Source organism: Ipomoea triloba, chromosome 13 (assembly GCF_003576645.1).
Source record: "Ipomoea triloba cultivar NCNSP0323 chromosome 13, ASM357664v1".
Lineage (NCBI taxonomy): Eukaryota > Viridiplantae > Streptophyta > Magnoliopsida > Solanales > Convolvulaceae > Ipomoea > Ipomoea triloba.
The window spans coordinates 3,523,842-3,535,985 of NC_044928.1; the positions used below are offsets into that span (position 1 = coordinate 3,523,842).

General features: G+C 36.6%; 1 protein-coding gene across 1 annotated transcript in view; it reads left to right on the top strand.

The window, feature by feature from the left end:
- Positions 1-7,538: 7,538 nt before the first annotated feature.
- LOC116001056 overlaps positions 7,539-12,144 on the top strand; it is a 7,019-nt gene continuing 2,413 nt past the window's right edge. Inside the window, exons 1-2 of the mRNA XM_031240960.1 lie at positions 7,539-8,183; positions 8,276-9,541. Coding sequence (XP_031096820.1) covers positions 7,539-8,183; positions 8,276-9,541 — 1,911 coding nt within the window. The remainder of the gene's footprint in view (positions 8,184-8,275; positions 9,542-12,144) is intronic.

Here is a 12,144-nt window from a genome sequence, read left to right on the forward strand (position 1 = left end):
ACCAGGAAGAGCTTTGGTGAAGATATCAGCAAGCTGGTCTTTCGTGGAAATAAAATTCACCTGAATCTCACCAGCAGCCACCTTATCTCGAACAAAGTGATAATCAATCTCTACATGCTTAGTGCGAGCGTGAAAGATTGGATTGGCACACATATAGGTGGCACCAAGGTTGTCACACCATAATTTGGGAACCGAGACACCAGTAACGCGAAGCTCACGCAAGAGGAACAACATCCATGTTACCTCAGCACATACATCTGCCAGGGCCTTGTATTCAGCTTCAGTAGAAGACCTAGCAACTGTCCTCTGCTTCTTGCAAACCTAGGAGACGAGGTTGGACCCAAGAAACACAACGAAACCACTTGTGGACTTACGATCCTCAAGGCAGCCAGCCCAGTCAGAGTCAGAAAAGGCATGCAGCTCCCTAGAAGAGGACGACCGAACACAAAGCCCAAAGAGGAGAGTACCTTTGACATACCACAGAACTCGTTTCAACTGCTCCTAGTGCTGAACCGTAGGTGCATACATATGCTGACACAATAGATTGACCGCAAAGGAGAGATCTGGGTAAGTAACTGTAAGATACTGCAAAGCCCTAGTAAGACTCCTGTACCGGGTAGGATCATCATAGGGATCTGCTTGCAATGTAGATGCCCTAGTTAAAGAGATAGGAGTAGACAAAGGCTTGCAATCAGACATGCCTGCATGTTTCAAGATATCATTCATATAACGCTGCTAAGAGAGCAGCAAATCAGCACCACACCGCACCGTCTCAATTCCAAGAAAGAACCCAGGCTCCCCAAGATCTCGTATCTTAAATGTAGCAGACAATTTAGCCAACAACGAATCCACTAGGCCCTGACTACTACCCATAACAAGGATATCATCAACATACACCAGTATGAACATAAAACCAGAATCCACAGAACAATGAAACAGAGACACGTCTGTCGTGGAAGCAACAAAGCCCACAGATAATAGAAAATCATGCAACCGATTGAACCAAGCACGGGGTGCCTGCTTCAACCCATACAAAGAGTGTCTCAACAAGCAGACATGGTCAGGATACTGATAATCAGCATAACCAGGTGGTTGACACGTATAAACAGTCTCAGACAAACTACCATTCAGAAAGGCATTGTGCACATCAAGCTGCCTAATAACCCAACCAGAAAAAACATCCAAAGAAAGAAGTAACCTGACTGTAGTGGGCTTGACCACAGGATTGAACGTGTCAAAGAAATCCTGCCCAGGCACTTGATTAAACCCCTTCGCCACCAACGGAGCCTTGTATCTCTCAATCGAGCCATCAGCTTAGCGCTTGGTACGAAAAACCTACTTGCAACCAATGACATTCATAGAAGGAGTTGATGGGACCAAACACCAAGTCTGATTTTGAAGGAGGGCATTAAACTCTTGATCCATCGCCTCACGCCACTCTGAGTGTTTTAATGCCTGATAGTAGCAAGTCGGATCGGTAGGACACACCTGAGCAGCTAGACCAGCAAGAGGAGCCTGAGATCGACTCCGAGTAGCCATGGCATGAGACCAAGTCGTGGGCCGAGTAGATTTCCCACGGGGCCTGCCTCGTGGCTTAGCAGCAGGGGCACCAGTAGACACATCCAGCTGCGGTGGCGAAGGAGTAAGTGCAGCAACAGAGCACGGCTTCAGGATAGATTCAGCCCACGGGTGCAGCCGTGACGGTGCAGGCACCTGTGCAGCAGACTTAGCAAACGGAAACTTAGTTTCATCAAACCGAACATGCCTGCATACATAAATCTTATTAGTCAACAAGTTCATGCACCTATACCCTCGAAAGGAATCTGGGTAACCTAAGAAAACACATGGAGATGACCGAAAGGATATCTTATGACGATTATAAGGACGCAAGTGTGGATAGCATAGACACCCAAATACACGCAGGAAAGAATAAGACGGTGGAGACTTATGAAGCAGAAAATAAGGAGTGGAATTATGCAATGTAGGAGAATGCATCCTGTTAATAAGATAGACCGCAGTCTCAAAGGAATAATCCCAGTACCTAGATGGAACAGAAGCATGAGCCAAGAGAGTCAAACCAGTCTCAACAACGTGTCTATATTTGCGCTCAAGACGCCCATTCTGCTCATGAGTGTAAGCACAGGATTACCTATGGAAAATACCTAAAGAGGCAAGAGTGGAATGCAATTTCTTATATTCAGCCCCTAAGTCAGACTGAATAGACTTAATCTTGCAATTAAAAGACCGCTCAACCATGACACGAAACTTATCAAATATTGCATACAAATCAGATTTCTGTTTCATTGGATAGTACCAAGTATAACGCGAATGATCATCAACAAAAAGAACAAAATATCGATAACCATCAGAAGATAAAATGGGAGCAGGACCCTATATGTCCGTATAAATTAAATCCAAAATAGCAAAACTAGAAGAGTCAATCCGAAATAAGGGAAAACGAGCAGACTTGCCCAACTGACAAGCACTACAAAGACCAGCCAAGACGATCATGCCAGGTAGGAACGGAGGCGCGGGCTGAAAGAAACACAGAAGGCCACGAACTAGAAAGGGCACCACATGCGTCCTCCAGAACAAAAATTTTTTATAATTGAGCTTGATACTGATGAAGTGATGGGCTGTAGACAATGAATTCACCGTTGTCGTAACATAGGAAATAACCACATAAGAAACGGTACGCTCAGACGAGTTCACAGAATCATCAGCCATTGAGAACCTAGGCTAACTGATACCATATGAGAACGTACAATTGTATTGACTAACAACAGCAGGTTACAGAGTCTAAGAGAATATATAAATATACACTAGTAGAGGTATAGGATGAGTAGGATAGTGAATCACAATATGAGTCAAAGACCTAGAATCCTAACACATTCGATAAGCATGACTCTCTTTCCCAAAAAAAAACTTGTAGCCATTGTTGGATTGTATGCATTAAACTCATCCATGTGTAATAGCCCCCAAACCACAAGAAAAATAAAGTGCACTATGAAGAATTTGTGTAACGTAACGTGCTCAACTGAGAAAGTGTTGACAAGAATAGACTTTTTGGTACGAGAATTATTTTTTTATTATGATATACGGAGTATTATTATTATTATTATTATTATTATTATTATTATTATTATTATTATTATTATTATTATTATTATTATTATTATTTTGGTAAAAGTTAAAAGTGATGATAGATGTGTTGATCTTGAGGTTAGTGCTAAAATTAGGCCATTTAAGTGTAACGCATACATTGACGGCTACTCACAAGGCAAGTCCTGAAAATAGGCAATTTAATTGCAATACACACATACCATTCAATTCGTTTACTCGGACAAATTAATCAACCTCTTCAACTTTTTGTTTTTGGTCCACTGTCATTTGACCCAAAAAAAAAAAGTCAAGGCCGGTTAAATTGAACAAAATTCATAATTTTATCAAAAAAGAGAGTGAGAGAGAAGAGACAGACCATGACGAATAACAAAGGGGTATAATCCATAAAACTCCCGAAAATCATTAATTTTTTGGGCAGATTCCTTAAGATGGAGGGAGCAATATAGGGTTTAGGGTTTAGGACTATGTGCGTATATATCTTCAAAGCCAGTTGGAATGGCTTCCAATTGTGTACACCTTTTAAGGACTATGTGCTTAAGACAAAAAACTGATGGTCTTTAATGATCTCCCAACAGACAAGGTGTTTAGCTTCAACATACAAGAATTTTAGTTTATAGAAGTTTCCCTAGAGGTTCCAATCTGAACCATTGGAGGCTTCTTTAAGTTTTAGTACTTCAAGATTGGGCAACATGCCAACTACATTTATTTCACTCCACGACAAACAAGTTCTATTCAAATTCAATTTCTTGATGTTGAGGTGTAACGACGACAAAGACTTGAGACTCTAAAGGCCTGTTGGTGAGCCTTTCTAAAATGCAATCATTAATGTCTTGAGCTCACCCAAACAGTCAAGATTACCAAGGTTATCCTCAGTTGGACTACTACTTTCCTTACCACCTCCGCAAATAATCTCCGACTTGACATTCGGAATCCTTAAAAACACTTCCTCTATACAATGGTGTAGAGTCAACCAATATAATGTCTGTAACGATTCTCTAACCTCGTTAGGAGGAGGAGGATCCACCGAAAGGGAAGAGCTAACCTCCACATGCCTTATCAGTTTTGGTGTCTCCCAAATTTTAGATGGCAAGCACATGGTGTCTCCCAGAAAATGCCCTCTTTTTGAGCTTCTACTACACAGACGCTATGCAAGGCACTATGCACCCTACAACTCTTAATTTTTCCATCAGAACTCAAGTTGCAGATTAAGACAACACTTCTATCAACAAGAGATACTAAATACCTATAAGCGCTATCACTCTCTTCTATGTTCATAGAACATGTTTGCTTCAGCAATCCTTCAGCAATCCATAACCTGAGAAGTGTTTTAACTTGGATTTCACTACGTTTTGGAAAGACTCCAAGATATAGAAGGTAAACTTTCAAATCTTCAGACAATGGACTGTAAATGTGAGTACGTATATTATTACTTAGAATTCCTAATGATTCTAATTCCTTTTCAATGTTTTTCAATTCCTGTGAGTACTTAGACGGACGCTTTGCAACTGTAATAATTGTAGGTGGTAGTCCATCACATTTCTCCACAACATGGGCCAAATGGCTCCTAAATTTTTTAAATCTACGTGCCATATACCTTTCAAGAGGAAAGATATTACAAAATAGTTCCCAACAATCTTTTTCCTCTAAAATACTCAAGTTATAGGTTTTACTACTACCACTAGCATACATAGCCACCTCTGTTGAGTTGTCAATAATATGAAGCATCCATCTTTTGTACGAAGAAACAGTCTAATGATTTCATCCCAAACTCTAGTACTCCATATATCGTCCACAACAATTAGATAAGTTTTCCCCTTCATCAGTTTCTGTAATTGATCTGCTAAGCCATACACGGTTGCCTCCTTATTAATTCTTTCGGGAGTTATGGTCGTAATGCATTGAAGAAGGGAAGTGACAATTTGTTTCAGCTCATATTTTTGAGACACCATAACCCAAGCACGAATATCAAAATGCTTCATCTCCTCATAAACTTTTCTTGCTAAAGTAGTTTTGCCTATTAAAATATTGTTATAATGTATTGTCAAATACAAATATATAATTCATTCAAAAATAACAATTTGAAGTAAAACTCACAACTATAGTGTAAGCATGATATGATTTGTTTATAATTAAAACATATCTCTTTTGTAATAACCGGCAAAACTAAGATGACCATGTGCAAGAATTAAACTCCTAATTTTTAGATATGATAATCAAGTTCGACTCATTTAGCCACCCTTTTTGAAGCTTAAAGTGACTACTTTAGATGAGGTGAAAGGTGAACTATTTGAGTAATAATAATAATAATGATAATAATAATAATAATAATAATAATAATAATAATAAAAAATTAGAATGAAAGACAAATACGTTACTAATGCCCCCCATTCCCCAAATTGAATTGAGAGAACCTCTAGTTCACAATGGTAACACCCGACAAGTTCGTACTTTATTTCCATCAATTCCTTGTGGCGTCCCACCATTTCTACTTCATGCGTCTGTGATCTCTGTGAAGGGATGTTGTAGTTCGTCAGAAGGTACAAGATTTAGAAGGAAAAAAAAAAGACTTGAAGTTAATCTTACTAAAAACGTACTCCGTAAAAGGGTATATATTATAATGTTATAGTGAGACCAACTCTTCTTATGAGTCTGTGAGATCTTTCATAAATACACACACAAATGCACACAAACTATTCAAAAAGTTCATGGTAGATTATATGCATCCATGTTATATTATGTACATTCATGAAGGATCTCACCGATTCACGGAAGGATGTGATCTTATTTATTTTTTTTTGAAAGAAAACGTAGCTATTCCATTAATTCATAACATAAAATGTTTACATCAACGATCAATGAAATGGTAAACAATTCCTTACAGTCAGACATAGAAACAACTTTTCTAACTATGCTATAGAAATTAAAACTTGAATCGCAGACTGTTTCATAACTAAAAAGCTATGTTCCTTCAAGGAGCTTAAAGCTTCATCAAAGATGCTGACAAAGTGTCTATATGAGTGAGAATAAGGAAATTGTCCTTGGAGTTCTAAGAGCTTTTTGGTTGGTATTTTCAAAAAGAAAATGAGTTGATATAGTTGTTTCAATTTGAGATTGATTCTATACTAAGAGGGTGAAATGTGCAGCGGAAAGTGCCTTTCTTCAGATTCTACAAAAAAAAAAATCAAATCAAAAAGAAAAAAAAAAGAGAGAAAAAAAAATGAAAAGTAGCAGTACAAAAAAAGAGAAAAAGAGAAAATGAAATTATCATTTTTGTTATTCTTAGTATTCCTACTGAATAAGATACAAATAGTTTGTGGTCATACGAGGATGTGATAGTTTATTTGGTTGGAGTTACCAAAATAATAAGAGAGATTGGGTTCATTTGGTCTTTATTTTTGAGTTAGTTCAATCAATCATGCTCCTCTAGTTTTGAAGGCTTTTTGAACTACTTTTCCAAATAATTCCTACCCTTTGCCCTAAGCCCCATTACAACCTTGGAGAAAGTCCTTATGATTTGATCATGCATGTTATCTTGTAGTGGAGAATGAGAAGATATGCAAGCCTATGGTAGATCATTTCTATAGGAATTTATTTGAGTGAAATTTACACACCCTTCAAACACTTTTGAGTGACGAGTGATATACCCGTGAGGGCTTGGTTATTTAGTTAACTCCATTTTCAAATAAATTGCTAGCTGAGTATTTATAATGTGTTTGAGACCAATGTTCATGAAGTGTTATGAGTTTTTATATATTTATGTTTTCTGGAATAATGTCTTTGCTTGAGGACAAGCAAATGATTAGTGTGGGGAATTTTGATAAGCACTATTTTTATACATATTTATATTTGATTCTTATAATAAATTAGTTTTATTTATTTAACATTATATTTATTTTAAGTTTTATTTTATATTTTATATTAATATATTAGTTATTTAAATAATTAAGCTTAAAGATTATTTTGGGCCAATATTAAGAGTTGGGCTAATTCCTTCTTTATTTTATTTTGTTTAATTTGGCCCAATGATTAATGTTTTTATTTCTTTTATATGTTTTGAAGCCCAACTCCATTTAAACCCAATTCCCCTTTTGTTTCTTTAGTTAATTTAGTATGTACGTAGGAATTAGGAAGCAATTGACCTGGCCTGCGACGAACGACAATTGCGAAGCCGAAGACTGCTGCGAGGAATTTCGTCCACAAGCTAAAATTTCGACGCGTGGACTGCTCCTCACCAAAAAACTCTACCGCAATTTACTCTCATATGCGGACGAAATTCAGCCTGAATTAATATAAATAGGAACGTATTTTTCAGTAGAAATCAATCAGTTTGTATAGAATCAATTTATATTTATTTTGTAAAGACTCCCACAACTGAATCGATTGCATCTTGTTGCGATTCCAAAAAAGAACCAACAATGGCTGAACAACAAGTAGTGGCTGAAGAACAAAGAACTTTAAGGGAACTTTCTGCACCATATCCAAATCAACAACCGCTTTGTATTCAACATCCTGCCTTAGAGGTTGGTTTTGAATTAAGGTCAGGTTTGATTCAACTACTCCCAACATTTCGTGGTCTTGAAAATGAAGATCCACATAAGCACCTGAAGGAGTTCCACGTGGTGTGTTCGAGCTTCAAACCGCAAAGAGTGACGGAAGATCAAATTAAACTACGTGTTTTCCCATTCTCATTAGCCGATAGAGCAAAGGATTGGTTATTTTACCTTCCTTCAGACTCAATCAACACATGGGCTGAAATGGTAAGATTATTTCTTGAAAAGTTTTTTCCAGCATCACGAGCTGCCAGCATTAGAAGGGAAATATGTGGCATCAAACAAAGAAACATAAAGACTCTCCACGAGTACTGGGAACGTTTCAAGCAATTGTGTGTAAGTTGCCCTCAACATGGAGTTTCTGAACAGCTCCTCATTCAATACTTTTATGAGGGATTGCTTCCCATGGAGAGAAAAATGATGGATGCAGCTAGTGGAGGTGCTATAGTGAACAAAACCCCTCGTGAAGCTAGAGATTTGATATCCATAATGATTCGCAACAATTTGGATGTCGACAGGACATACCTTCTAGAAGAGTGAATGAGGTGAACATTTCTTCCCTTGAGAATAAAGTATCTCACTTAACTACTCTTGTTCAACAGTTAGCTCTAGGAGGTACACATCAGGTAAAAGCTTGTGGGATATGTGCTGCTACTGGACATCAAACAGATATGTGTCCGACACTTCAATATGATTATTATGAGCAAGCTAATGCAATTGGAGGCTTTCCAGGACAACCACAAAGAAATTATGATCCCTATTCAAATACATACAACCCAGGATGGAGGGATCATCCAAATTTCAGCTACAAGCCACGTCCACAATTTCCACAGTTTCAACCTAGACAACCCATTCAAGAACAACCTTCATCTTCACAACAACCATCTTCTAATTCAAGTATGTCATTGGAAGATATCGTTAAGTCACTTGCTATCAACACACAACAATTTCAGCGAGACACACAACAATTTCAGCAACAAACACAACAATTTCAGCAAGAAACAAGAACAAGTATTCAACACTTGGAAAATGAGATGAGCCAGCTAGCATCTACCGTGAGTAGATTGGAGTCTCAAGGTAAGTTACCCTCACAAACTGTTGTAAACCCAAAGCAAAATGTGAGTGCAATTACCCTGAGAAGTGGAAAAGAGTTGGAAGAGCATACTCAAGTGAGAAAAACACCCAACCGAGATGAGGAAACTGAAAAAGAGGTCCATCAATCTCAAAATGATCAAAAGCATGCCAAAGAACATCCAAAGTCTCTGATAATTCCTCCTCCTTTTCCTAGTAGGTTGGCCAAATCCAAGAACGCCGAAGAAGAAAAAGAAATCCCTTGCAAAATTGGAAATGTTAATGTTGAAAAAGCAATGTTAGATCTAGGAGCTTCAATCAATGTCATGCCCTTATCTGTTTATTCATCTTTAAATGTTGACTCCTTAAAAGAAACTGGTGTAATTGTTCAACTTGCTGATAGATCGAATGTTTATCCTGTGGGGGTTTTAGAAGATATTTTAGTACAAGTTGATGGGTTAATCTTTCCTGCTGATTTTTATGTGTTGGATATGGAAGAAGATATTCCCCCTAATTCTTCATTGATCTTATTAGGGAGGCCATTTTTGAAAAGATCTAAAACTAAAATTGATGTGCATGATGGTATATTGACAATGGAGTTTGATGGTGACATTGTTAAATTTGATATATTTAATACTACCATGAAACATCTGAATGACATGTCATTTGTTTTTGTTGTGGATATTTTATTGCAAGAAGATTATCATTTGATTGGTGGTAATAAACCGAATGTTGCGTTGAATAGAAATCCTAACTATAAGGATGTGTTAGGAAGAGAATGGCGTCTAGCCAAAGACGTTAAAGAAAGGCGCTACTTGGGAGGCAACCCAAAGGGAGTTTATTCTACTTTTCCCTTTATTTATTTTGCATTTTTATTAATTTTTCTTTTATCTTTACATACTATTTAACATTGGGGACAATGTTGAGAATAAGTGTGGGGAGGGGATATGATTATTTTCTTCTCTTTCAAATTGAAAAAAAAAATCTTTATTTTTCTACTAAATTTTTCCAAAAACAAAAAATAATAGTATTTTTACCAAAATTCATAACATAATTGAATAATTGGTCTTGCATATTATGAGTATTTAGTTAGTGTTTTGTTTGATATGGTGGTGGCTAAACTAACCAAGCATGAACCTGTGAGATATTTGAGCCTTTGACTGACACTTCAGTCTAATTATTTTGTTCTTGTGTGATATCTTCATAGACTTGTATCTCTAGAACTTGCCTTGATTCTCTTTAAAGCTAATTTGATTCATGCATGATCTTAATATGATTAAGGTCATCTTTGATTTTTAGCCTCACTAGCCAAATAAGCCTGTTCATACCGTAATTATTTTCCTTTGTCGCCCACTTTGAGCCTATTAACCGCATTTTTGTTCTTATTTGAACCACACATTATAAGCCGCATACCCGAAATTAATTTCCTTAACCTTGCCTAAAGGACTAGGGGAGCTTTGATTGGGTAAATGATAAGGATTGAGCGTGTGGAAAGATGCTGACAAAGTGTCTATATGAGTGAGAATAAGGAAATTGTCCTTGGAGTTCTAAGAGCTTTTTGGTTGGTATTTTCAAAAAGAAAATGAGTTGATATAGTTGTTTCAATTTGAGATTGATTCTATACTAAGAGGGTGAAATGTGCAGCGGAAAGTGCCTTTCTTCAGATTCTACAAAAAAAAAAATCAAATCAAAAAGAAAAAAAAAAGAGAGAAAAAAAAATGAAAAGTAGCAGTACAAAAAAAGAGAAAAAGAGAAAATGAAATTATCATTTTTGTTATTCTTAGTATTCCTACTGAATAAGATACAAATAGTTTGTGGTCATACGAGGATGTGATAGTTTATTTGGTTGGAGTTACCAAAATAATAAGAGAGATTGGGTTCATTTGGTCTTTATTTTTGAGTTAGTTCAATCAATCATGCTCCTCTAGTTTTGAAGGCTTTTTGAACTACTTTTCCAAATAATTCCTACCCTTTGCCCTAAGCCCCATTACAACCTTGGAGAAAGTCCTTATGATTTGATCATGCATGTTATCTTGTAGTGGAGAATGAGAAGATATGCAAGCCTATGGTAGATCATTTCTATAGGAATTTATTTGAGTGAAATTTACACACCCTTCAAACACTTTTGAGTGACGAGTGATATACCCGTGAGGGCTTGGTTATTTAGTTAACTCCATTTTCAAATAAATTGCTAGCTGAGTATTTATAATGTGTTTGAGACCAATGTTCATGAAGTGTTATGAGTTTTTATATATTTATGTTTTCTGGAATAATGTCTTTGCTTGAGGACAAGCAAATGATTAGTGTGGGGAATTTTGATAAGCACTATTTTTATACATATTTATATTTGATTCTTATAATAAATTAGTTTTATTTATTTAACATTATATTTATTTTAAGTTTTATTTTATATTTTATATTAATATATTAGTTATTTAAATAATTAAGCTTAAAGATTATTTTGGGCCAATATTAAGAGTTGGGCTAATTCCTTCTTTATTTTATTTTGTTTAATTTGGCCCAATGATTAATGTTTTTATTTCTTTTATATGTTTTGAAGCCCAACTCCATTTAAACCCAATTCCCCTTTTGTTTCTTTAGTTAATTTAGTATGTACGTAGGAATTAGGAAGCAATTGACCTGGCCTGCGACGATGTACGTAGGAATTAGGAAGCAATTGACCTGGCCTGCGACGAACGACAATTGCGAAGCCGAAGACTGCTGCGAGGAATTTCCGAACGACAATTGCGAAGCCGAAGACTGCTGCGAGGAATTTCGTCCACAAGCTAAAATTTCGACGCGTGGATGCGAGGAATTTCGTCCACAAGCTAAAATTTCGACGCGTGGACTGCTCCTCACCAAAAAACTCTACCGCAATTTACTCTCATATGCGGACGAAATTCAGCCTGAATTAATATAAATAGGAACGTATTTTTCAGTAGAAATGCCTGAATTAATATAAATAGGAACGTATTTTTCAGTAGAAATCAATGAATTAATATAAATAGGAACGTATTTTTCAGTAGAAATCAATCAGTTTGTATAGAATCAATTTATATTTATTTTGTAAAGACTCCCACAACTGAATCGATTGCATCTTGTTGCGATTCCAAAAAAGAACCAACAATGGCTGAACAACAAGTAGTGGCTGAAGAACAAAGAACTTTAAGGGAACTTTCTGCACCATATCCAAATCAACAACCGCTTTGTATTCAACATCCTGCCTTAGAGGTTGGTTTTGAATTAAGGTCAGGTTTGATTCAACTACTCCCAACATTTCGTGGTCTTGAAAATGAAGATCCACATAAGCACCTGAAGGATTGAAAATACCCAACCAAAAAGCTCTTAGAACTCCAAGGATCCTTGGAGTTCTAAGAGCTTTTTGGTTGGGTATTTTCAA